The sequence below is a fragment of the Pseudopodoces humilis genome, chromosome 8, assembly GCF_049639895.1.
Source record: "Pseudopodoces humilis isolate 2021_Gansu_Grassland_sample_001 chromosome 8, ASM4963989v1, whole genome shotgun sequence".
NCBI classification, from domain to species: domain Eukaryota; kingdom Metazoa; phylum Chordata; class Aves; order Passeriformes; family Paridae; genus Pseudopodoces; species Pseudopodoces humilis.
Window position 1 is genome coordinate 19,974,633 of NC_142207.1, and position 27,779 is coordinate 20,002,411.

The window sequence follows — 27,779 nt, forward strand, 5'->3', positions numbered from 1 at the left end:
CGGTGGCCATTTTGCCACTGGCCTGCCGCTCACACCGCATCAGGCTTTTATACTCGTTATCCCCAGGTCACTGGAGGGATTATGGCTGCCGGCCGCACGTGGGCCCCGGGGTTAAAACCGTATAGTTCCATCAGCGTCAGCATCGACACGAGTGGTTTTCACGGTCGGATGCGGGAGGGGGCTAACGTGGATCGTCCCTCATTGCCCGGAAGCTAAAGCAGAGGCGAAGGTGCTGTCTCCCACACGGATCCTGCCACGGCCCGCTCCGCCCTGCCCAGCGCCGCTGCCGAGGTCCCCGTGAGGGGAGCTCGGCGCGCGCCCCCGCCATCAGCTAAACTGGGCACGGCACGCATGAGCACGCGCACTCCACGGCAGGCGGTGGCGCTCTCTCCCCGCGCGCCCTCTGATGTGTCCTCATTCCAGAGGACTACGACTCCCATCATGCAACACGCGCAGACGCTCCGTGCCCACGCCCGGGGAACACCGGAGACGAGGCCCATCCAGCGGTGCGCGCTGCATGCTGGGTGTCGTTGTTCTCCAAGCGGCGTCGCCAGTCACCTCCCCGCGGGAAAGGGTGTGGCGCCGGGCCTCGGGAACCGCCTTGTCCCCGAGTCGCTTCGCTCTCGTTCCCCGTGTTAATTCCTTTCTGATTGCCGGTCGTGACGGTGCGGACGAGGGGGGCATTGGGTGTTTTACTGCACAGATCTGCGAGTCCTTCCGCAGTGCCCATAGATTTCTGCTCATCCCGCAACGCCTTCGGAACTGGTTTGACCCTCGGCGTCTGCCATCGGCAGTCGCCTGCCAGCTGTCGGCGCCTTTGTGAGGCGGCGGAAGGGGTGCAGGGCCGAGGGCGGCGGGCGCAGGGCCGGAGCCGCGGACAGGTGCGCGGGGGGCCGAGCCGCGCCCAGCGGGTGGGTCGGCCCGGGATTCAGTGAGTGGGAGAGGCTGGGAGTGCTGCTTGCTCCCGGGCCGCGGGGCGGGGTGCGACCCGGTCCGGCCTGCCGGGCGCTCTCCCCGGGACGGCCCCTGTGGGATTTGGGTGGGGACTTTGGTTCTGGCGGCACCAGGTTCGTACCGCGGTCATCTCCTGGCGAATGCGGTGGGCTCCCCTCCCCTCGGGTTCCCTCGGTTTGTGCTGCTTCGCCTCCCCGGGCAGGCACTGGACGGGCGGGAATCCACGGTGTGACAACGCGCTTTCCTAGTGCTTTTTAAAGGGACACGAGAATGCCATTTGAAAATGCTGACTAGATTATTTTTTTGTTAGTACTTTAGTGCTAACAGACGACATGAAGGAATACATATATTTATTCCAGTATACATATTGGTAAAATGTGGGGTTAGACGTATGAGGCTTGCAACATTTTGCATCCATTTCTGTGCTTAGCTGTGCTATGCAAACACTTGCAAGTATTCTTTATTTTGAATTAGCACATGGTCATATTCCTAGTGCTTAATCTTGTATCCTTATTGTTAATCATACTGTAAAAGCATTTATAGTTGCCTCATTTGTTGTAGGACCACTTGTGCATTTTTTTTCCTGACTTGACTTTGCTTAAAACCAGTAAAATTAAGTTCTTCACCTAACCCTTTCACACAGTTTTTCTTACCTTGTTCTAAATCTCTGTGAAGTACTAAATTTACAGGGTTTCCACCTTTTGTTGTTGACCTTCTTGTTTGTATTTGAGTTAGTTACATAGCAAAACTTCTTGCAGCATTTTTTGTCTTTAAATGATCCACCAATTTATTAGCAGTGTAATAGTTTTGAGAAAAAAAGTTATAACACATGTGTTTTATAGTTTTCTTTGACCACCACACTTGTACTTACATTGCCTTATAATTTATGGTAATCCTGCTAAATGTTTTAATAAATCTTTACTTTGAACTATATAATTGTCTGTAGAAGGTTATATAGCTTACATACTGTTAAGTTATAGAATGCCAGTATTTAGATGTTGAAGTGAAAAGTGAAAGAGAAATATTATCTTGCTGCTTTTCTTGCTGTTTTCAGTCATGAATGGCTAAGGTTTCTTCCAAAGTAGTTCCTTCAAAGAGCATCAGACCTACCTTAGAAATGGATGCTGTCATCATGTCATGGTTCTATCTGTTTTAAATCAATCACTTTAGTATTGAGAATGTGTTATGTGAAAGAAAAACAGAAATAGGAATGTGGGGTTTTTTTGTTTATCATTGATTTTTCAGGTTTCTGATAAGCTGGTTTTGGTAAGTTAGTGTAATTTCTTTGCAGATAGCTTCTGGAAAGAAAAGCTGCAATCTTAAAAACCAAACCAAAAACAAAAAACCAGAAAAAATCCAAATAGATCAAAACAAAACAAAGGCCAAACAGTGACGTGATTTCTGTTGATCAGTGTTTCAGCCATGTCTGACAAAAGTGAGCTGAAGGCGGAGTTGGAGCGCAAGAAGCAACGATTGGCTCAAATCAGAGAGGAGAAGAAGAGAAAGGAGGAAGAAAGAAAGAAGAAGGAAGTAAGAAATAGTTTTCACTTTGAAAATTGACTTGCATATGTAACTTGACAAATTCACTTGCATATGTAACTTGCCCAGAATTTAAGAGTAGGTTCACATAATCATTTTCTATGTCCTACTCAGGGAGTGTCTATTTAATGGTTTATGCTAATATAAATGTAGCACTTTCATTTTCTGATAATGTAAACACCTACTGTTTTCTTTTCAACTGTCCATATGATAAGCTGAATTAAAAAAAAAAAAAAAATTGGTATCTTAGACTAGCATAAAGTTCAGATTTCTAGAACTATCTGTGTGCATGTGACATAATTAATCAAATCACTCTGATCCATTGCATGAAAGCTCTGCTTAATGAATTGTGAGTTGTGTTATTTAAAAAACTAATTTCTGAAGTACAATTCTGAGGATGTCTGTAGGAATTATCTGACTGTCAGTATTATCATAGTACAAACAATGTGCTGTGTTCTTCTGCTCTTTGGCCTATCTATAGGCTGAATTTTAAAATTAGAGCAACACTCAGGATATATGTGGTACTTGTGTGTTACATTTAGTTTGTTAACAGTCTTCTGGATTTCTCACTGCTGAAGTATATAACAATCAGAGATAGATTACTGTTTCTCCTGAATGCAAATTGTATCTCCTAAAAGCAACTTTTGGTCCTGTGTTTTGGGATATTTTCTTATTGCTTCTCTGTGTTTTGGTTATGATCTAGCTGGTGTTCTGAATCAGCATATGACGGGAGACTGGGCAGCTGCCAATACGATTCAGACAAAAATGAGAAAGAAATTGCTCAAATTATGTACTAATGATCTTGTAGCAGTGCATTGCCAGAATTGCTTTTTAAAAAGCAGCTAAGAGTGGAAAGATACAGAGTATGCAGCATCTTTTTTAATAGAGCTTGCACTATTTCTAAATGAAAGAGGGTGGAGGTGTACTTTTTTTGTATCTAGCAGACAACTAAAAGAAAGTTACTTTTTCTTGATACAGTTATTGTCCTTTTAAAATAGGAACCATATGACTGTCTCTAAAAAAAGATAATCTTATGAAGTGCTAGTCATTTTGGCAAATACACAGACACTTTTTGCATGTTTATATATGTACTTTAATGGCAGTACCAAAGCTTTGGAACATTGTTATTCCTGTCTATTTACTTCATCTACAAAAAAGAACCATCAGAATTATTGAAATTGAATATCAAACCTACTTGATGATAGGTTTCAGTATTACAAAAACACCCTGTGGGGTCTCAAAATAAATGAAAGATTAAATGCTATAACTTAAATAATTTTTAGACTGACCAGAAGAAAGAAGCTCTTCCAGTACAAGAAGAATCTGATCTTGAAAAGAAGAGAAGAGAAGCTGAAGCATTACTTCAGAGCATGGGGTTGACACCTGAGTCTCCTGTTGGTAGGAATGTTACTATTTGAAATAAATGTTTAGGAGTTTTTTATTTAATCTTTCTTTTGGGGGGGTTTTGGGGCTTTGTGTTGTTTTGGGTTTTTTTTTGGGGTTGTTTGGTTTTGTTGGGATTGAGTTATTTATGTCATTAACATAATAATTCTCTGGCCACTTTTTCGGGGGTTAAACATGTTTAGGTTTTATACTCTTTTGTCCTTCATGGTCTGTTACAAATGTCAAATTATGTGCTTCAGTACACATTACATAACATAATATTTATATTATAAAATAACACCATTTACACTTAGTGGATTATTTGAAGTATATTAGTTAAAATATGTAAGTATCATGTATGCATTTTCTTTCCCCCTGCCCCCCATTTTTCATGGTTTTTATTATCCTGTATTTTTTTTTTCTTACTCTTTTCCGCAGTGCTAAATTTTAATGCTGCTAATTTCGTAAGGAGTTGGCTTACTGCAATTCTTTTCTGCATCTTTTACACCCTAATTTTTCTTATCTCAAATACCTGACTGAGTTTGATGGGGCAATAGCAACACTAAGTATAAAAATTAGCTTCCAAGGAAGATGATCGGTATCTGTGCAGCTTTTGGCTGTGTTAGTATCTTGGCTCTTGCTTTTTGCCTTTACTTAGGCACATCTCTATGGAAGATGAAAGCAAGAAACATGATAATGCAACTGTGTCTTTTGTCTCCAGCTCTGAAATCAAAGAGGTTTAAAGCTTATCAGTTTGGCTTCTTGGTGGGGCTCTATTTAACTGTTTTTTAAATAAAAAATAATAATAATTTCTTACAGATATATCTGTGATTGTGTTTTCATAATTGCTTTTGTGTAACCCTCAAGTGTTCGGAAGTGAACACCATTATAGCTGCTCACATTCCAACAGCCCCAGCAGTCAATTTTGGTAATTCAAACTGTTTTAATAGTTGAGAGACTCCATTTCCCTGTGTTAGCACCAGTGTGTAGCTGTTTAAGTGACCAGCTGCGGATTTTCTTGGCTAGACTAGTTGAACTAGTTGAACACCTCCCTTGCATGATATTGTGCTAAGCAGCTGATGAACTTTTTGTAGGAATGTATGTGGTTGTTGCTTTTTTTCACATCTAGCAGAGAATGTAAAAGCCACAGAATAGCCAGTCCTCAAAGCAAGTTAATGTGTATACTTAGAGTAGGTGTTCATGAAAAGCTCAGTGAAAAAAGCTCAGTGAAAAGTTAGTGCTTTTGGTATCTACCATACTTACTATATAAGAAGCCTTAAGTAAGTGAACCAGAATTATTTTCAAAAAGTCATTATTGTTTAATCCTCTGGGGTAGGTGAAATTCCATCTGGTCTTTTTGTAAGACTGTCGGTCATTCAGTGGGATTCACCTCTTTTTGGGAGGGGTTTCCTGAGAATGGCTTTCCCCGCAAGAGAGCGCTGCAGCACCGGCACTGGGCCCTGCGGGTGGCGCCGGGGCCGTGACATTACTGTGTCCTGAAAACGCACACAGATGGCAAAGCAAAGGCCTGCGGACAGCTCCTTTGCTGTAGATTAACCAGTACATGGCGAGGATGAGTTGAAGAATTTTTGTATTCTTATGTGCCCCCAGTTATCTGAAGTCTAAATGTGTGTATGTATGAAATACAACTCAAGACCTATAAAAAAGGTCTCTCCTGTAGGAGGAATGAAATTTTCATACATTGAAGAATTCAGTGTTACTTTGGTAAAATTAAGGGAATATTTTTGTCAATCAGAGCCATGTCTCTGTTCTGAGATGGGGTAGAAAAATTCTCTAGAATTCATAATATACTTGTGATTTCAAGAAATTCTGTAGAAATTTCACAGAGTTCAGAGTTCTCCCATGCTTAACTGTTGAAAGAGTACACAACAGTTTATATAAACTGTTTATATTTTGTTCAGTTGATTAAAGGCTTTTTTTAAGGATTGCTAAACAGTGAATGCTTTACATATTACTGAAAAACCAAGCATATGAAAACCTTCAAAGTACCCCTTGATTCTTGTGTTTAAGCCCTAAGTTTCATTAAAAAATGACCATTTCTAAAAAGAAAGGTTGAAAGACATACCAAAGTAGCATTGTATTTTTCTTAGATTGCATGATATCATTCACTATGTATCACTTCCAGACAGCATGTTACTTTTCAAATGGTAAATGCAGTCTTCATTTACAAGCAGAAAGTGAACTGACACTTAGGAAGTTTAAATATAGTGGTCCTAGACTGTTTATTGTCAAGCAAAAAAAAAAAAAAGTCATTCTCAAGACCTAATACTAGAACCTTTTTAATACACAAGATTTATGTTGATTTGATTCAAGCTAGAACAAAAATAACAGGATGCTGTATGACACAGCCACTTTTTTGGCCCACAGTTTGGTGATTATATATTTTGAAATAACATTTCCAGTTAAACACATTCATTGTCAAATCTTTAAGAAAGACTAATACCAGAGCTGTAATAACAACTATCTTTTTTATGTTTAAGCAATATGAATCAGTGGAAATTACCCTTTGAAAACCAGTATCATCATTTGTCAAAAGTTCAGTTTAAAAATATTTTTTTTCAATACATTTTCTCTTAAATGTCTTCCCCTCCATGTCTTTTGTATGCTCCAGATGCATAAATGCCAAACAACTGCATGAAAGTCCAGCATGAATTGTTAACATTGTCTTTTCCCCTCTCTTTCTACTGTTCATTTTCATCCATGTATTTTTTGTTTGCCATCATTTTTTTTTTAATACTTCATTTTTAATTAATTTGAAAACATCCTAAGCTGTGCAACCTCTGCGAGTAGTAACAGCGGATACCTGTCTGTTTCACTATTTAGTCCCTCCTCCTACCTCTCCGTCTTCCAAATCTGTGAGTACGCCAAGCGAGGCTGGGAGCCAGGACTCCGGGGATGGTGCTGTTGGATCTAGGTATGTCACTTTCCTGGTCCTGTTCCTTTGCTCATTACTTGTATTCTGAATAATTAAGCTTGAGAAGAAGTCAAGGTTAACTACTTGATAATAATAATTTGAGGTTACACTATTGAATCTGTCAAAAGTGACTGTTTTACGGAAATATTTTACTTTAAAATTTGAAATGTGACTATTCTTACTCATTTGAAGTTGCCAGCATTGATGTGGAGTTGTTTAAACTTGCAAGTTTGAAGTAAAATGATTGTCTTGGGACAACAACAAATTCAAAGGGTTTAACTTCTACGCTCTTCCCCACTTTTTCTAGAGGAGGATGGGTATGGATTGCTGTTTGCTTTTTCCCATACCTAGTTGATCTAATAAAAGATACAGTCTACAAACTTCGCATTACTTCTGATTTTTTTTCCCCTTACTAAGAACCATATTTCTCATTATTTTAATTCATCTGTGTAGTACAACTACAGCATTTGCAATCTCTTATTTTGTCAAAGCTTAACTCTATCTTAGTACAGTCACAGTTTTTCTGGTCTTTCTTCAGTGCAAGTGCTTGTCACAGGTGTTTAACCATTTCTTTGAGCATGATGATTTGAGACATGCTGCTCTAAAGAAGAGTCAGATAAATATTTCTGTTAAATTTCAAGTGGTGATATATGGGTGATAAGGCAGGAAAACACTACTTTCAAAGGGTATTTCTACTGTTTTCCATGCAGTCTGCAAATAAGAGCAGTAGCTGCCTATTAATATTGGTAAGATACTCTCATCAAGAGAAGTTTGTGTACTTTAAATTTAGTAAGTATACACTGTGGGTGAAGATTGGTTAAAGCACAGTAACTGCACCAGTTATCAGTTACTCTTGTTGTATGAGTAGTTGTTTTGGAAAAGGAGTCAAAGATTAGACCGCTTTGAAACATCTTTAAAGAGACTGCAGTAACATCTTGTGTGCATGTGGATTATGCATGCATAACTATATGCATCTTAATCTGAAAATATTCAAGATACTAATGACCTGAACAAAGGTTATGTGGTGCCTATTTCTAAGTAGAAATCATTAAGTTAAAACAGAGAATACATCAGACAGCAGATGTAAACCCAGACTTTTTTTTAACAGTGCTCAGTTAAGATTTTGTTTGCCTGTTGTGTTATTAACCAATATAATTGTACCTTAATTGAGTAGAAGCAAATTTTAATTGTTTTAAATTGTTGTTTATTTCTTATTAAATTGCCTTTTTATATATTTATATATGTATTTATGTTCGCTAGAACAAAAAAGAAAAAGTATTTGATGATGACTTTTGAAAAGAAAATATTTTCTTTCCATTCACACCTGATGATTTAAATGCTGATTTAAATTCAGCATGAAACAGTATGTATAGGCCACATACCTGTAATGGAATACCATGTTGTGTACTAAATTTATTTCCACCTCATCAGTGCACTGCACGCTGACTGTGTATTCTCAAACTTAGTAATGCAATGTTGTGTGCATGCATTTTCTTATGAAGCCTTGAAAAAACCCATATCCTGAGTCTCAAAAGCTTAATGCATTTTCGAACTTTAAAACTATGTGTGTCTCAGGATTGTGATCTTTAAGGCATGAAGGTATGAATATACAGCTAAATTGAAGGCATTATGGAGACCCTGCTGGAGTCCCCCCACTCCCACCAGTGGATTCTTCCCTTGCCCCAGGAAATGGGTGTCTTTATCCTGGCTTATTAGTACAAGTTCATACATTTTGAGCAAGAAAGTTGGACTATATGATATCCCTTGGTGTTACATGTGGCATTTCACTCCTACCAATATGAGATGTTTTATAAAGCAGCCTCTGTGATGCTGAATCTTGTCAGGAACTCTTCTAGCAAGTAGTAGAGCAGTGTTCAGACTGTGCTCCTGCTGTTACTTCCATCTGTCTTTATTTTCATTAGTAAAGAGTTTTGTTTCTTTCTCTTTTTTTCCTCAGTCAAGAGTGCAAGTCCTACACTAGAAAAGAAAACAGCTAGTTTACATTTAGGCCAGTGGATGTTTCATAGAATTAGTTTAAAAACAGAAAATATTCTAAGAGATATAGGAAGTGTTAGGAAAGTACCTGAATACAGAGAAATCTAGACATATGTGGAAGAGTGGGAAATTTGTTCACTGAATCTTGTAGATAAATTCATTTAACTGAAGGCAAAACAAACTGGAAAACAAAAGAAACAGTATTTTGCATCATTTTGGTACATATATAATAGGTGAATTTTATCTTAGAATCTTACCTTTATTTTAATAGAGTATCTCTGAAAAATATTTAACTGTATCTCCTTTACTACTTGTTAGCTTCAGCTGTTTGAAAAGATAGACTGTCTCTGGTCCAACTGAAGCAACTTTTGAAAGTGAAAATAGTGCTTTGAAAGCAGGAAAGCTACGTCATTAAGGGCTAGATGTTAAACAGGTGCAGAAGTTGGAGCATTTTATGTTTATGGCCTTTTCCCCAAGTTCCTCTCAAACACAATTGAAAAAGCTGAGAAAATATTTGACAGGTATTGTGGTGATGCAGCATCTCTATCTGAAGCTAAGAAAGCTTTTCTTTCCAACATGTAGATTGCAGTGGTGGTTTGGTTTTGCTTATGATTGAGCAACACATAAGCAATACCCAGCTTCAAGTCTCAGGGACCAAATTAAACTCTTAAATCTTTCTGGTCAAGAAAGATAGCAGAGATCTAGTGAATAATTATGCTCAAAGAAATTAACTTTAGACTAAAATGATGTGTTCTCTGATGCACAAAAGATACTAATTTTTTTTTGAGATTTGAGTATTAAGCTATTGCTGTGGATGCAATTGATTGGCTATATATGAAGACAGTGGATTTGTAATTCCTAATTAAATTATGATTAATAGTCCTAATGCATACTTTCCACACCCATATTTATGAACTTTTATGGCATTTTGTATATATTTTTCAGATGAACGTTAGGAATTCTGCACCTGATTAATAGAAAAGTTACCATGTATGGGATGAAAATGTAAAATTGTCTTTTATTGAGTTAGCATAGTAAAATACTGCATAGTCTTTATTTTTTTATTCAGAAACATTATTTTAAAAAATGCAGATAACTTATGAGAATGTCAAGAAAAAACATGCAGGGTAATCCGCTAATTTCTTACAAGTGTGTTCCTAAAATTCTGCCTAAGCCTGATAGCCAGTAGACTGCATGAAAATTTCTGAAGAAGAGATGAAGGCGAAAAATGAAGGTAGAGGGAATATTGATTTCCCCCTTGCTATTTCTTCTAGTACAACTTGAAATGGATCCATTCTGTTTGTTATTCTACATGACTTTGAAACATGTTATTAATATAAAGCCCACAATTTATAAGAGATTTTAAGTGTCTTAGATGGAGTTGGCTCTAACTCAGATGACACTTACAAGCCCAAGGCAGTGCTTAACCCATAATTACTGCAATGTCACATCTTGGAAACTCTAGCAGTTCTCTATCCCAGTGGAAATGGTTTTTTGCCCCACTACCAAAAGGCTTATGTGTTGGCTCACTTCCTTTACCAATATGACAGTTTCCTCCACATATTTACTGCTCTGGGCAAGTTTATGTTATGTTAACAAATCTGTCTTCATATAACTTGAACAAATCTGAACATGTTTTAAAAGGAATTTCAAGTTTTTAGTGGTTCTTATAAGTAGTTAAAATACTTTTGTTTGCCTTTCATTAAGGCAATGTTTGTTTGCAGACCTTTAATTTTCAACCTTTAAAATAATTCTTTGCTAATAGCTCTGAATTCTACTTGCTTCTTAACTTTTGTATTTACTGCATGTATTATTGCACTGAATGTTTGCAGAATTTCCCTTAACTGATGTTGCATTGCCTTGTTTCTTGTGAACAATGAAATAACTATAAGCTTGCTGTAACTCTAGAATTTCATAGTGTATATTTGCTTCACTAATCTCTGACCTTTTTTGCTAATGCTGCATGATTGTTCAACCTGGGGTACCAGGACGCTGCATTGGGATACTGATCCATCAGTTCTTCAGCTCCACTCTGATTCCGATCTGGGGTATTGCATAGATTTCTTATATTCCCTCTTTCATGTACTTATGGATAATAAGTATGAGCGTTTTTTCCTTTAAGACTTGTAGTTGTTGTTGTTAAGAAACTGTTTTGTAAGTAATAGAAATTCGCTGTCCCTAGCACAGTTTGCTTGCAATGAGAAATTTTTATATCATTTAATATACATTAGATGCTTATTTCTAATAAACACAAATAAGTTTTGTTTTCTTTGAGTCTTTCTTTGAGAAAATATAAACTTTAAGGAGTTACTTATTTAAAATAAAAAGGTTATAGCATGACTGTAAATACAGAGCAACTCCCATATTTTCTTAGAAATATGTTTATAAAATCTGTAGCTCATTATAAACACTAACTAAAACCTGTATTGCATGCTAAAAATTATGATTCTGCCCACCAAAATCTTTCAAAAGGAGTTACTCTTCTGCTTTTATCTTGGGAGAGAAGTGGATAATAAGAAACTAAATCTGAGCTAGGTAAATAGTTGGATCATTGCAGTATTATTACAGTACATACTGCAATTAGGTTTTACAGAAGGCTACAGTGGCTGAATTAATGTTGTGGAGGTGTTGTATGATGTTAGCTATAGCTACCTTTAATAAAGTCAGAAAGCTCAGAGGTTTTCAGTATTGTGCTCTGAAACAATGTATTATGGATAAATCATTTGTCAGTGTGAGTTCCAGGACAGCCTGACAGCTCTGCATTCCAGAGAGTACCTTAGAGGTGGACTGAAAAGAGCAGCAAAGTAAAAGACTAGGAAATGCTTTTTCCATCAGCATAACTAAATTGGTTTTCAAGCTTTATAATCCTGGAACTGTTGCTGTACGAGCATGACTTGTGAGTAGATCTGTACCTTTAATAATACAGATGTATCATATAGGTGGCAGTATTCTGGTCAAGCACAAAGAGCAAAAATCCAAAATTATATCATAATGTCCAGATATTTATATGTGTACATCGTCCTTTTTGTCACAGATCTATAAATGTTTGCTGATTTTAAATAATAATGATAAAAGAGTGGTTGTAATCATGTGACTTCAAAGTTTCCACTGGATTTAAGTTTGACTAGGCAGTGCTGTGACATAATGACTTGGGTATTCTAGGCAAAATGTGAAATAATAATTTATTTTATTATTTTTTTTAATTAATTTTATTTAGACGTGGACCTGTTAAACTTGGAATGGCCAAAATTACACAAGTTGACTTTCCTCCTCGAGAAATTGTTACCTACACAAAGGAGACACAGACACCTGTTATGACTCAGCCCAAGGAAGGTGAATGGTTAATTTATTACTATTAAGTTATTTTTGGTTTCTTTTAATGTAATAATGATGACCACCAGCAATTAACCCCCCTACTTCATAAGAATTTAAATTTTTATACCTGAAGCTTTTACTTTGAGTTTTAAAAGAAGGAACTAATTTACTTATAACTTATGCAGTTTCTGTTTTCAGCAATTGAACACAGGCTTTCTTTCAGTCACAAATTGTTTGCTTTTCAAAAAATAACTTTTTACAACAAAAATGTGGTTGGCTAGCAGATTTCCTTTTCAATGATGAAACACCTGAATTTATCTGAAAATGAAAGTATTAGTCCTGAACTAGATTGTGTGTATTTCTACAACAAAGTCTCTTGGTTGTTTAATATCACTGACTTTGAGTATGTGTCTATGTTAGCAATTTTAGGTCCTACTTCTACATTCATAATTTTGCATTTTCCTGCTCTTTGGTATACAAACTTTTGTGTATTTATGCAAGGATGTATCTTTCAAACTGAATTGCTCAGTGAGCCAGAGGATATGATTTTTCTCTAACTGTGTTTCTTTTCTATTCTTCATTTTATCTGTATACCTGCACAGGTAGGTGTTTGTGGTTTTCCTGCTTTCATTTCTTCCATGCCCTCAACATTTCCTTTCTCTAATCCCTCAGGTCTTTTTTCCTCCCCTCTGTCAGGTTCATGGAATCTGAAGACTTAGGTCACAGTTTATGTACTTGAAGAGTTCTACTTCTGCTGCCTGCTGACAGTGGAAATTGCTTGGGATTGTATGATCTGAGTTTCACAGTAGATAGGCTGTAGTTGAGGCTTGCTGTAGTGGAGTGGAACAGTGGTCATCTCTATTTCTGCATTTACCAGAAAGCAGTCTCAATGCATGTATTGTCTCCTGATCCATTCCATCTTACAAATACTGATTTCTTGAGGACTGTCATAATTTTTTTCAATATATTTATTTCATGTGCTTCACAAAATTCACAGGTGTCTTTTCAGCATTTCAGTGAAGATCTTTTTAAGGGTTATCTCAAGACCACCTGAATACATTAATAACAAAGCTCTAAGTTCCCATTTTACAATGATAACTGAAATAGGATGTAGGTTTAAAAAAAAAGAATAAATCATGCTGCATACAAAAACCAGAGTCACTAGGTAAGAGATTTTTCTTGGTAAAAGAATTTAAAACTCTTGAAAACAATTGACAAAAGCAATATGCTGAATTTAAAGGATGCAATTAGATAAATCTAAATTCTGTAAAATGTATCTTATTGATTCTTATTTCTTCTCACAGTCTGAGTTGTGCTTATCTGTAAACAAAAATAACCTAGCGAAGTACACTTGAAAGGGGAGCTTACAACTGAACTTACACCTGCAGTAGCTCCCTTATCCAGCAGCAAGTTGCATCTGAGCTGGGTTGGCTCAGCATTCACAGCTTCCTATAAAGTGAAGTAAACTGGGCCCTTCATAATATATTTTGAGATTTTAAAATGCTGTTGGAGCTGTGCTCTTGAATAAGGAAAATAGCAGTTTTATTAAATTGTGTTAACACTTGGTTTGGTGGGGAGGGACAGCACATGAAATAAAATTAACAAACCCACAGCAAATCACTAAATAGTTCTTTTTGTTCCAGTTCGGTGTGCTACAGTGGTTATGTAGTTCCATCGTAAGCTGAATTAAGAAACATTTGAAGCAGTCTGCCTGGTGGACAGATAGGAAGTAAACTAGTTTTAGATAAAAACCATTTCTAGTTGTTATGGAAATATTTGTGGCAACACATAACACCAAGTGAATTAAATAGGAGAGACTTCATGTCCTCAAATAAGACTTGGCATTTTGAAATGCCTGTTTTGGAGTCCTGTAACAGTTAAATTAATTTTGAAATGTGGCAGCTTCCTTAGGAGATGAAGGCATTTAGTGTTCTAACAGTTTTCACAACTTCCATTATTTCATTGCAGTACTAATATGTTGGTTTATTATGACTTCAAAGTATTTGAGAAACTGCCTTAGGAAGATTGATTCTTAAATATTATAAAACAATAAAATCAGAATGTCTCCTAGGAATCAGTTAATCCAAAGAAAGATGTGTGTATAGGGGAATGTGATTTTGCTCAGCTATCACAATTAAGGCTTTCCAGGACTAACTGGGTACTTGTTACTTAGTGCTCCTGTACAATACTGTGCATGTGCAGTTGCAGCTGACTGCAGACAGTGTTATTGCATTTATTTCACTCTTTGAGGAATAATTGTCTGCTAACATCTCCAGGACACAGAATTAAAATATTAAGCAGAGTAATAAAAATAGGATGCATAGGATTTGCTTCTTGGATGCTGGTACAGTGAATGCAGGATTTATATATTCATTTTAATATTTTTTAAGAAATAACAAGGATCATGTATGATCTTTGTGGGTCCCTTCCAACTCAGAACGTTCTGTGATTGTACATGCCTTAAATGTACAGAAATACAGATAGGGAACTTGATGTGAAGACATTTGGCTTAACAAAAGCCACCCATTTCACAGATGATTTAACTTTGATTAACCTTCTCTGCAGCAACAGATTGCTCAGACAACTGGAACTACACTCTACAGTGTTATTGCTAGGTGCAGCCTAATTTACAGCACTGTTTTTCCTTCTGTCTTGCCAAAATATATCACAATTTTTATGTTAACTCAAAGTAAAAATTCAGTGGTTCATTAAATCTGTTTTTAGCATTCATTGGCAAGACATTTGTTGCTATTAAAGTTTGCATGGAAATAGCAGCTACTTTACTGCTCAGTTTGTAACCTTAGATCCCCTGATTGCCTGTCAGAAACAACATGGAGTTAATCCCTTAGCATATTATGATGAATATTCATTGATATGTTGATGTGACATATGGTTCCATTTCCTGTCTTCATGGCCCTGGGACTTTTCCAAGTCTTTGCAGCTTTTTTTTTTAATCTGAAATCATATTTGGTACACTGACAATTGAAGTTGCTTAAAATGCCAGTAGGTACAGTCAATAATGAGTAAGGGGGGATGCAGTTAGGGACTGCCCTTAAGGTTTCAAATTTAGGTAGCTGACTTGAGATAAATGCAGTGCATGACGGTATTATGGGTTCTTGACTTACTAGACTGGGACTTTTTCAGAAATAGTATGTCCAGTGCTTCCGTGTTTGCTGGGTGCTCTGTTATTGTTATGCTAATTCTTTGCAAATTCTGGCATCTGGTCTGCTATTAAATAAATTCAAGATGAAGGTGAGACAGGAAAAGTAATTAAAACAAACATTACTTACCTCGTTTTTCAGTCCAGCCGCTTAATGGTGCCTTTTTTGTGAACTGTGAGAAAGATTCCTGGGTTTGGAATAGAAAGCATTCTAGTTTTAGATAATTAGGTAAAAAACTTGTATATTTGGGGATATTTTTTTATTTTGGCTTTTTTTTCCCTGCAGATCCCTTAATAAGAAAGTTTGCATGTGACTCTTCTGTAGAGAGAAGGTTTTAGATTTATACAGTTGCAGATAAATCAGTGAGATGACATGTTCAATTTCAAGTCTGATACTTTGAGAATATTAAAATAAGTGCTGTATCCTGCATTTAAATACAGTAATATCAGCTGGCTGTATGCAGTAAAACTACTATGAAGGAATTTAGAGCTCTGTATAATATATGCCATTTATGTTTCAAACATTAAAAGGCAAGAGCAATCAACTTACATGATCTTTTGAATAAAATATGTAGATTAGAAGGTCATATAGCACTAAGGGGTTGACCATCCACGTTTGACAAGAATTTGACTCCTGTCACTGAAAATGGTACTTAGAATCAGTGTAGTATGACTGATGGGGGGTTGGACTGAAATTCCTAATTTGGGACGTTCAAAGCTAGACTAATGTATCCAGAGTGACCCAAAACCAAATTTCTAAATTTGAAGGCATCATTTAATTCTGCAAGATTGATTGGCAGGGCGAAAAAGGGGGAATTTTATCCAAGTGGCCGTAATTTGAATATGTGATCCTGTATGTGTTGTTCTCAAAGTCATGTGTGTTAACTCATATTACATTTTTTAATTAATCATTGTTCACACCTGTAGCTATTTGACATTAAGAATTCCCTTCTTTAAAATGGCCACAAGTTATCCAGTTTTCAGGTTACGAGTCCACTGTGCATGCGAATCCATCGAGAAAGGAGCAGTGTCTTTCTGTTTCTTTGCGTGATTATTTTGCCCAAAAAAGCTTTCATTTTTTTTAAGTAGCACAAAAGCTGTAATTGGCATGCTTTGTAAGGAAGTGTCAATGTGCAAGAGAGTGGAGATCACTAAGAATTCTTTTACGGGTTCTTTCCCCTTTGCACCACCGCCTCCTCAGCAGGGTCACTGAGATCACTAGCTTTTCTTGAAATGGCCATTTTCACTGGCAGGTGCATTATACCCTGTATTTTCAGATTGTTTTTCCATTCTGAATGTTTGGCAGGTTGATTGCTCTGGCTGCATTGACGGAGAAAGGGCTGACAAATGCAGTTGGGCTGGCTGAAAAGACAGTGATTACTGTTTTCCTTTGTGGCTGATTGAGGCCCTTGAAAGGAAAGATTTTAACCTTCACCATTTGGTTCAAAAGTATGAGCATATATTGAAATCATTCATGCCATTTATCCTAGTTCTGTAAACTTGTCAGAACATAAAAATCGCTCAATTTCAAGTAATGTAGGATTGGCATACGTCATTATCATTTTGATTAAGTTGGAGTTTGTATTATTGTGTGCATTATACAGTGTCATTTAAAGCTTTCTTTCCTGCAGGTACAGTTATATTTTTATTGCCTATACTATGGAGTTAGAAAGATTTTCAGACCTCTTTAAACCTATCACTATGTGTGTGGTTTGGCAGCTGGTATGGCCTACAAGCTGTATTTTGTTTGCAGGGTAAAGGCTTGTCTGTAGACCTCCTGGAGTGCTGGTAATTGCACAGGCTTGCCATTGGGGAAAGACATGATTGGAAGCAGTCAGGCAGAAAAATGTTGTGCCATCCCATTGCCACCTCATAGCAGAGAGACAATCCTTGCAGTACCATCTGGTTGTTGCTATCTAGTCAGCTGGCCTGGCTGCTGGGACCGTGGCTTGGCAGCTGGTTCCCATCCCTTGACCACTCCTTTTTTTTTACTCTTTTTGTGTGCATGCATGTGGATTTTTTTTATTTTTTTTTACTTTTTGTATTAGATAACTTTGAACATGGGTCGGGGAGATGGCTGCAACAAACAAGCCTAGTCCCTGTCGAATACTGTCTCATTACTTGTGATGAGGCATGCAGCAGTCTCCGGCTGCCATTCCCTTATAAGCAGATGACGTAGCTGTTTAACCTATAAAAACAAGTCTTTTCAAAAGCTTATTCTAGAAAGTGGATGAAGAAAAGCCAGCATATCCCACAATTCTAAGTAATTTAAAGGTATTTTCTGGTTTACAGTATTCAAAGAATAAAATGCGGGAATGCAGAAAGTGCTGTAAGCCTTGTCAGTATTCCTGAACATTAACATTTTATGTTATTCATTGCAATTAGGGAAAACACATTTTCCTGTAAAGTTCTCATTGCCAAACATGATACAGATAATGAGACTTGCATCTAGAATGACAGAAAAAATGTAATCTCTCCGCTATTATCTTTAGCAAAATTTGCCTCTCAGAATAGCAACCTGAAAGCTAATGTAAGCCATCTTCATGCCATGTGCAGACCCATTAGACTGATGCTTTCAGATCATAAGTAAGCAGCTGCTCTGTAGACTATTTTAGACATCTGATTTTTCTTTATTCCACAGCATTAATGTGTCAGTGTGTTACACAGAACATGAATCCACCGCATGGTTCTGTGTGGAATCATAAATGCCTGTAAGACAGATTTCCACTTTGGATTCTTTACAATTTCCTGTGTGTCTTATTTCTGTTTATGCAGTTACATAACTCAGTGCAACTGATACCCAGGTGGAGACAGTGTTCCAATGATATTTTGGTTTGTGATAATGTTATCCTTGGCACTACATTTTACAAATGCAACCATTTTAAGCTACATGATACCATTTTACATCAGCTTATTTGAGATTCATATAGAATGTTACTGTCCCCCTTTAGAAACACTGACTGTCTCACCATGTTTCTCCTTAGATGAGGAAGAGGAAGATGATGTGGTTGCACCAAAACCATCAGTTGAACCTGAGGAAGAAAAAACATTAAAAAAAGAGGAGGAGGAAGAAGGTACTGTTCACCTCAAGACATTCTGAGTGTGCTGTAAAGAAAGCCATCAATACATTTTTTAACTTTTTGTTCCATTAATTTAAAATCAATTTCATTGTTAAATACTAATTAGCCAGAAAACCATAAAATGCAAAAACTATTAAAAATCATGATAAATACTGTTTTTCTTTCTTGATTGGTGAAAGCATGCAGTCTAGAACATGTCTGTATAAATTTATTTCAGCTGCCCCTCATGAGCTCACAGAGGAGGAAAAGCAACAAATTTTGCATTCGGAAGAATTTTTAAGTTTTTTTGACCACTCCACAAGGATTGTTGAAAGAGCCCTTTCTGAGCAAATCAACATTTTCTTTGACTACAGTGGAAGAGACTTAGAGGACAAAGAAGGGTAATGTGAATGTTAAATACTTTTCTGTGAATTTCCAATACTTTTAATTGAAAAAGTGATCTAAGATTAATGTCTCCTAATTGTCTTTATAGAGAGATTCAAGCGGGAGCAAAACTGTCCTTAAATAGGCAGTTTTTTGATGAACGTTGGTCAAAGCATCGTGTTGTCAGTTGTCTGGACTGGTCATCTCAGGTAAAAAATAATGTTTCAAGTAAAGAGTTGACTTTGTAAATTGTTGTAGTTCTGTGCATTTGATTCCCATAAAAGTACAGTTGATACAGGCTGTATTTCTAAATGTGTTTCTTATGTGCTCCATGGTTTGAAAAAAGTAAACAGAGCTCTTAATATTTTATGAAAGGTAGCAAAAAGTTTGTATTGTGAAGAAAGTTGGTTTTGGTTTATGAACTGCTTTGTGGAGATAGCTTCACTAAAAAGAAAGCTCACTTAAAAGTAATGGGTTTTAGAGTTAAAAGAAAGTTATGATGAGAGAGCAAGACTAAATGTGTATGTTAATGCTGGTTTAGGAGCTAAATTAGCAACAATTGCAGTTTTAACTAACTATTTTTCATGCCTTTATAATGCAAGGTGTTTTTTTAACCCTATTTTGGCAAAAGAAAACAAAGATTCCAGGATTATCTGGACCATTAGCCAGTCATCTTGCTTATTTGAGTCTCTTTCGCTTACCATGCAGTATCCAGAATTACTTGTAGCCTCTTACAACAACAATGAGGATGCGCCTCATGAGCCTGATGGGGTGGCCCTTGTATGGAATATGAAGTACAAGAAAACTACTCCAGAGTATGTCTTTCACTGCCAGGTATGATTCTCTCTTGTGAGGAATTTTATGTTGATGAATTTGTATGCACTTTCCTTATCTTTGTCAATATAATAATTTAATCGGGCTGGAATTTGCTTTAACAACATTTATTTGCCAACAGATGTTGATAGCTAGAGACTTCAGCTGAGAAATACTATTCTGTTTCAGAATTTCTGACATCATTCAGAATTCAGTCTTGTTTGAGAGCTTCTTTTCCTTTTTTTTATTTAAAAAACAGGAAAACTTTCTTGTGTACTGGTTGAACCACAAAGGTTTGTATGTAAGGGGCTTCAGTGAGATTGTATACTACAGCTTAGTTTACTGAATAAAATGAAGACAGCCTGAGGAAATGGAACGAGGATGAAAGCTAGAGACATGCATCAAAAAAAAAGGCAGATAGAGCTTTTCCAGTAGTTTTCTGAAAGATAAAAACATGCAAATCTCTTCCATTATGCCAAGCCCATGATATCCACATTTTTCCCATCATTTTGGAAAATTACACAGTTGAATCAAAATTTAACCTCATGTTGTCACATTACTGTCAAAGACCAGATTGCAAAAGTAACTCTGTTATATCAAAATGTATTTCTACATTCTCTAAGAAGTAATGACTACAGAATGTGGCAAAACATTATTAAAATTTTGTGTTTTATTGGGCTTTCCTTTGCTAATAAACTATGCTAGGAGGAATAGATGTATGAGTGTGAAAGAGGAGCACAATTTCATTTTATAAATTGAAGCAAAAAGACTATTGAGGGGTTAAAAAGGGTGGGTGAATCCTTAAATAACTGGGCAATGAAATAATGTGCTGAATAAATTTAGGCAAAGAAGTTTTTCTGATATTTGGCCTCATTTCCTTTAGTTTTAGACATAGTGTCACTGAATGATAATTCAGTGTTTGGTGATGTTTTTCTTCCTTTCAGTCGGCAGTGATGTCAGCTACATTTGCAAAATTTCATCCCAATCTGGTGGTTGGTGGCACATACTCGGGCCAGATAGTGCTGTGGGATAATCGCAGCAATAAGAGAACCCCAGTGCAGAGAACGCCACTTTCAGCTGCTGCTCACACGGTAGGAGGTGAAATATCTTCAAGGACTGTGCCCTGTTGAAATGTGTTTAATGTCTAGTAAATTCTGTCCAGTGCACTTGATATTGGCAGTGCTTAAATGTTTATGTCCATATTTTGACACTTAGGAACCAGGCTATTCGTAAAAACCAGAGTGTCAGAAAAAACAAGTATCAGTTTTGTAGGGGAATATAATTTGTACTTTTGATTGGGATCAATCTTTTGTGCTTTGTTAAATGGTGAAGTTGTATATTTTACTGTAAATTAATTATATCAGAACTGGCTATTACGTCTAAATTATTTTCTGATAATACTTTGTTTTTTAGCACCCAGTGTACTGTGTAAATGTTGTTGGGACCCAGAATGCTCATAATTTGATTAGTATCTCAACTGATGGGAAAATATGCTCTTGGAGTCTGGATATGCTTTCCCAACCACAGGTAAGATAACTTTTGAGATATATACATATATATATATACATATATATATATAGTATCTATTCTAGATTAATATTCTATTAAAAGTTCAGTTGATCTAATAAACATTAATCAACATTTTCCCAACACATAGAATTAAGGTATCTTGATATTTGATAAAATATTTCCCCAGCTGTGGAATCAAATATTTTCTGTTGTTTCTTTTGTATAGTTTTGGTGTACTTGTGTTAGTGGTGAACACAAATGTAGTAAGAAAACTTCCTTATTACTGCCCAACCTAACCAAGTAAAATAAAAAGAAATCCCTTCTGTTGTAAAATCTGAAAGATTTTTGTAGATGTAAATAATTATTTTTATAAAGTAAGTTGCTGGTATTTTCACTACAGGATAGCATGGAGCTGGTTCACAAACAGTCCAAGGCTGTGGCTGTTACCTGCATGTCTTTCCCTATTGGAGATGTCAACAACTTTGTTGTTGGCAGTGAAGAAGGCTCAGTGTACACTGCATGCCGTCATGGCAGGTGAATACAAACTTTAATTCTTCAAAGGAAATAAAAATAGTGAAAGGATGAGTTCCTGAATGCTTTACACTCAAAATTTTTGAAGTTCATACTTTCTCCTTTGCACTGAAGAAGTTCAGAGTATCTCTCTGAATTTCAGTGCGTTTTTTCCTGAGTAAGAGCTTCATTAAAAACCAAAATGGTTGGAATTCTGAATTGGTATTATGAGTTGTTTGTGTCGAGGGCAGCACAGGTCACTGTGGTTTTATTCATTTGAATTGTAGCAGAACATTCCAAACTTCGTATCAGTTTTGTAGATAATTGTACAGTAACATCACGCACAAATCTTAAATTGGCTAGCTGTTCTCCTGCTGTTCAATCTATTTTGAAATTGTCTGACTGTATCTTATCAATTGCTTTCTTAAATATAATTGAGTGTCCAGGTTTCATCTCAAATACACATCACCTTGCTGCACAGCTTTTTTGGTTCCAAAGTACCCAAAATTGTATCACTTTTGTGTAACATCCTTCCCATCTGTTTCCCTTCTTTTTCATCACCCCTGAGAGGAGTCTATTAGGGATATATTGTTACTGGTTTATGTCTGAACCTCGTGCCCTTGAAGTATATGCAACTTCTCTTAATTTAATGGGAGTTTTAGGCTTATTCCTGAGACTGAATTTTGTTGTTTGTATGAATTGAAGTTGTAGTTATTGCTTAGAGCACAATGTAGTTAAATGTGTGGACTGATACCTGGATGAGTCTCCTGTCCCTAGGTTATTTTGGCACTTACAGTTAGTAGAAAATACATGTTGAACTTAAGGTCTGTTTTCAAGCCTGGTCTTCTGTGATCCTGCTGTAGTGAAGCCTTTTGCAGTGGGGTAACATCCATATAAGGCAGCAAAATCTTGTGGCTGTATTTAAATTGCATTTCAGTGCTATCTCTGTCTGCAGATGTTTGGTTGCCAAATCAATTAACCTTGGTTGTATATTCTGAAACAGCAAAGCTGGAATCAGTGAGATGTTTGAAGGACACCAGGGACCAATCACTGGTATCAACTGCCATGCAGCAGTTGGACCTGTAGACTTCTCACATCTTTTTGTCACCTCTTCTTTTGACTGGACAGTAAAGCTTTGGACAACGAAGGTAACTTAGATAGTTCAGTGGTTTTCTTCATAGCCCTTGACACAAGGTGGTGCTGTAATGTAAGCTACTTAAGGAAGTTCACAAACCTGAAGTCAAATTGTGTGAAGTTGTGGGGTTCTTAGCTGCAGTCCTGCAAAGAGGAGACAGCTGATGAGCAGAACTAAGATTAACAGCATAAAACTTTGCTTTCAGCTTGTACATAATTTGTATATTTCTGATCCATTCTTTTCAACCTTTTGCCCTTTGTTATCAACAATGATTACAATGTAATCAAATGTAAATCATGTTATAAAGTCAATTACCTCATGTATTCATAAGGCAAATGTTTTGCTACAATTTTGTGGAGGACTAAGGGATGGCACCAAAACTAATATCAATTAAACTTGATGAGGCTCACAATTGATATATATGTCATTTCCATTGCCAGAATTACTTCTTTCACTATTAGACTGATGCCCTGAGAAATGAAAAGCAGAGGAAGCAGATTTAAAATCTGAGTAATAGTCACTGAATTATCATTGGCTAGATTTACAAGATTATTAAAGCATTAAATTTACAATTTACAATTGGCTTGCTATTGATTGTTTTATAATAGCAGCTTATTGAGTGCATGCTTTGGAAAGCATATCTTTAATAATAAAAAGCATTAGATTTTGACTGATTTTTGCAGTGGCATTTTTTTAAAACAAGTCAAAATGCAAATCACGTTTTACTCATTGCTGGTCATACTGTTGAAGTTCTGTATTTTGCTTTACCTGTTCATTTTATAATTTTGAAATGTAGGGTTTGGTTATTACATTGTTGTCTTTGCTTCTTTTCAGAATAACAAACCTCTCTACTCCTTTGAAGATAATTCGGATTATGTTTATGATGTGATGTGGTCTCCAACTCACCCTGCCTTGTTTGCCTGTGTGGATGGGATGGGCAGGCTTGACCTGTGGAACCTCAACAATGATACTGAGGTGAGAAGTCAGGTTAATGGTCAAATGCAGCTGGAAAATTGTTTATACAAAACAGAAAAATTTGGGTATTTACCACAGTTTTGCATTTTTTTTTACCATAGCTTGTTTTTTTGTTTTTTTTTTGTTTTAAAATATGCTGTCGTTCCAGTAGTTTCTGTGTAGTAGATAGCATTCTTTGATTACAGGGTTACAAATGACTCCCATGAATGAATAACAGAAGTGATTGAATTGTTTTACCTATAACAAGAGAGACCAAAACATCTGTTGGTGTAACGCTGATCCATGTTGTGAAAGTGATTATAGACCTCCCACCCTGAGGCCTTGTCAGCCTACAGCTTAACAGTGTGAACAAAGCTGTTACCACACACCACCACTGTTCCTATTGCCACAGTAACACTGCAGTGAAAGTGCCATTTGTTTCTAACTTAGTGAACTGAATGTTTGGTTTTCTGGTGTGAGTTATAAACTTCATTATAGCAGAAAACTTTTCCAAGATTTGCTGGAGGTAGATCAGAGGAGAAGCCTGACAGATACTTAGTATTTAAATTTCACCATCTGAAAAGTACATATAGAAGAAAGTTGTAGGACCATATGCCAGCCTGTGTCTTTAAATTGGAATTACCTATTCTGGCCTTTTGGACAGGGCTTGACCTGCCAAAACAGCTGATTTCATCCCTGCCCTGTCATAATCTTCCTCAGATCCCAGGGTGCCTCGTCACTGCCTGAAAGCGTGTCTGTGCCTCCTGTCCCACAAGAAGAGTGCAGATGTGCCTTTCGATAGCAGATGTTTGGCCAAGGGACAGATGTGTTGTTTTGGTCATGTCACTGGGGATAGCTTAAGGCCACTGAGGTCTTTGTATTGTGAACAGACTTTGATCTGTGTACCATGCAGTGGTTGAAGTGTTGGGCACTTTTGATGCAGCACAGATGGCCTAGGTGTGTTCTGTCATCTCTAGTTTATGGAAACCTGATGCATTTTTAGCAGTGTGTTTCAAATTGGTACAGGTGCCCACTGCAAGCATCACCGTGGAGGGCAATCCTGCTCTGAACCGTGTGAGATGGACACATTCTGGGAGAGAGATTGCTGTAGGTGATTCAGAGGGACAAATAGTTATATATGACGTGGGAGAGGTATGTATGTCCTATATGGTGCAATGTATATTGCAAAACACTAGGGTTTCTTTATTTAGCAGTTTGCCTTTCACTTTTTTCTCTTGTCATTAGAGGAATAATAATTAGGTTTAATTTGTATTTTTTAATTCATATTTCCTAGTAGTGTTTTATTTATGGTGTTCTAGCATAAATTTTTAGCGTGCTGCCATCCAGTCAAAAAGAAAAAGCTTTACTGTAAGGCTGGTGAAATAAGAATCGATAGTTTTTTCATAGAAATTTTATCTTCTGTGTAACTGTGGCACATGTGAATTCTGATCCTAGCTTGAGAAGTACTGAACAATAAATTCTGCCGTGGAGCAGCCTTGATTTTGTTCTTAGAAGGAAGCTGTTGCTATTGCAAGTATGTGTACTGCGATAGTACATGACTAATTGATGGGATGAGGATATAGCATTAGTATTCCCTTTGAAGGCAGTCTCTCAAGTGGAGATACATAGCACAAGCCTGAAATAATATCATTTTGTACTTCAATGCGGGAGTCTCAAATTCTGCTTCTTTCATTAGTTAGAGCTTTTGATGCTTACAGTAAATAACTACAAGCTTATCTTCTGGAACTTCTTCTGAACATTAAGTGCTCTGCCCTTGAAAGTGAGCTCAGCTCTGTTTATCAGGAGGTTTCAGTAACACTCTCTGTGTCACAGCAAATCGCTGTTCCTCGCGGGGACGAGTGGACCCGGTTTGGCCGAACGCTGGCAGAAATCAACGCCAACAGAGCTGACGCAGAGGAGGAGGCTGCAACCCGCATCCCGGCGTAGAGCCTTCCAAACAGGCCGCAGGGCTACACTTGGCAATGATTGGATGCAAATCCTAGTGTGTCAGTTCTAATCACAGCTTAGGGGAGGAATATATGGATTCAACAGTGGACTTTGAAATGTATTAAGATTAATAAAAATCAGATCTTGCCATGTTATGTTTTATATGAAGTACAAGCACATTCTGGATTTGTGGAACTTTTAATACAGTTAACATTGACTTTGCAAGGATCTTCTTTTGCTGAAACACTAATCTGGTATAAATTTGCTACTTGGTTTCTGTAAAGTCCAATCTGAAACAGTATCTTTCTGAAAAGTAAAAGTTCTGCTCCTAAAACTTTTTCTGTATTACAGACTAACCTTCATTAGGTAGAAAATCTCTGAAGCATTCTTTAATTTGAATTCTTCAAATTACCCATCATATGCATGCATATGTTCTGAGTTTCATTATTTATATATAGATAAGCCTCAGACTCTGGTAGTGGGTAATATACGTGAATAAAAATTTGTCTGTAGTTACAAACCTATGTGATAATCAGACCTGAATTAATGAATACATATTTAATACCAATTTCCTTTTGTTTGAACTGATGCATTAAAAGGTGAGACTGATTCATAAATAAATACTATACAAGCACTTGTCAGCTGCCCTGACCACTAATCTGTGTAGTTTAAAGTTTCGGGGAGCTGATCCTTTTGTTTTGCTGCACACATCACAGGCTTGTTCTCTACCCCCAACCACCCCTTACTGCCATGGCAATTGGCCAATAGCAAAAAGGCTCCTGTTATCAAATTTTTCTTTTCCAAAGGATAAGGAACTAGACTTTAAGTTAATTTCTATAGCATGATGATTCTTATTCTGTTAACTACAGACTTGCTGTTAATTTTCTGTACAAAGATGTTTATTATTATTAACATTTTTATTGAAACAAAATTTCTTAATGGCTTGAAACAGAACGGTCAGACTTTCTGTGTTAAAGGTTACTTTTTTCTTTCTTAGCATATTATAAAGTTTTCTATCAAGATGGGTTGCAGAGGGGCTGTTTCTTTTGGTTTTTGGGTTTTTTTTAAATAAATACTGTGAGTTTTCGTCATTAGACACTAAATCAGTTTTGTAGTATTTAACTTCGGACTCTATATTTGTTCTTAATCTGTTACAAGCTCATTGTTTTGCCAGAAGAGCTAGTTTTGTATGCTTAAAAATAGGAAATAGGTTTATATTCCTTAATTACTTTCATGTCCAGTAATGTCATTGTTTCTTTCTTGTTAAACTTTTCTGTTTAGTTTTGAGGGTTTTTTTCCTCTTTCTCCTTGCCTTAGTTCTGTTATTATGAGCAGCTTGTAGAGACACAGCAGTTCTGTCTCAGAAAGTTTTCTTTATTGGCAGGTCTGGAAGTGAAATGTGTTTAGGCTTCCATTGGTGGAAGTGTGTGTCCCTGCCTTTTGAATGCAGCCATGCTGCTCAGTTTGCAGGCATTTATCCTGTGTGTTCTGCTCAACCCTACAACAGCAGCATGTGAACAGAGTAAGAACAGGCACATCATGAGATGGTTTGTACCTTGAAGCAAAAGAATTCTTAATAAGCACAAGGTCTCTTGGTTTGATGGTTTTGGAGGGAGGGGGTGTTCAGGTTTTTGGTTGGTTGTTCTTGTGGGTTTTTTTATTGACATTACTTTTCATTAGTAATACATTTCCCTCACACTTTTATTTTCAGAAATCCAGTAGATAAGGCTTTCTTTCACACACATGCAGGTCATAGGCATTAGTTTTGTGTAGTTTCAACCTTCTAATAATTTTCATCTATTAAATTTAATGCTACTTAATTCCTGCTTGTAGTCTTCTGGTCCTCCCTCACAGAATAGTTGACTACAAATTAAAAATGTTGTAAAAGCCATACCTGCAATCTTGAAACCAAAAGTGATGCTAGATGCTGTTAGTGAGGATTTTGGGAGCCAAACAATCCAGTTTTGGAGCTGCAAGAAATACAAATGCTGTGTGCATTGTCAAGTCTCCTAAGGCCTTGATCCTAAGGCAGTCAGCAAGCTGTGATTAAGACCAAATGCCATTTTTATCACTATTTAGAAAAGTGCAAGACAAATTTCATAGATACAGGAGAGTTCCCAGAAGCCAGTCTCTATCCAGAAACAGTACAGAACAAGAAATTCCTTAAACACAATACAACAAATAAAG

General features: G+C 36.8%; 1 protein-coding gene across 5 annotated transcripts; it reads left to right on the plus strand.

The window, feature by feature from the left end:
• Nucleotides 1-534: 534 nt before the first annotated feature.
• On the plus strand, nt 535-26,226 carry DYNC1I2 (dynein cytoplasmic 1 intermediate chain 2). 5 transcript variants are annotated; one of them, XM_088059048.1, is made up of 17 exons: nt 535-911; nt 2,367-2,484; nt 3,777-3,891; nt 6,721-6,811; nt 10,795-10,854; nt 12,024-12,139; nt 18,266-18,355; nt 18,579-18,741; nt 18,834-18,933; nt 19,433-19,558; nt 20,482-20,628; nt 20,951-21,064; nt 21,447-21,580; nt 22,560-22,704; nt 23,526-23,666; nt 24,672-24,797; nt 25,479-26,226. In XM_088059048.1, exons 2-17 carry the CDS (start codon nt 2,377-2,379, stop codon nt 25,590-25,592), a joined length of 1,890 nt encoding a protein of 629 aa, XP_087915174.1. In that variant the 5' UTR covers nt 535-911; nt 2,367-2,376; the 3' UTR covers nt 25,593-26,226. The 5 variants fall into 5 exon arrangements, with proteins under 5 accessions (XP_087915174.1, XP_087915173.1, XP_087915176.1 ...); XM_088059047.1 differs by having other exon boundaries at nt 535-881; XM_088059050.1 differs by having other exon boundaries at nt 537-665.
• The last annotated feature ends 1,553 nt before the right edge of the window (nt 26,227-27,779 follow it).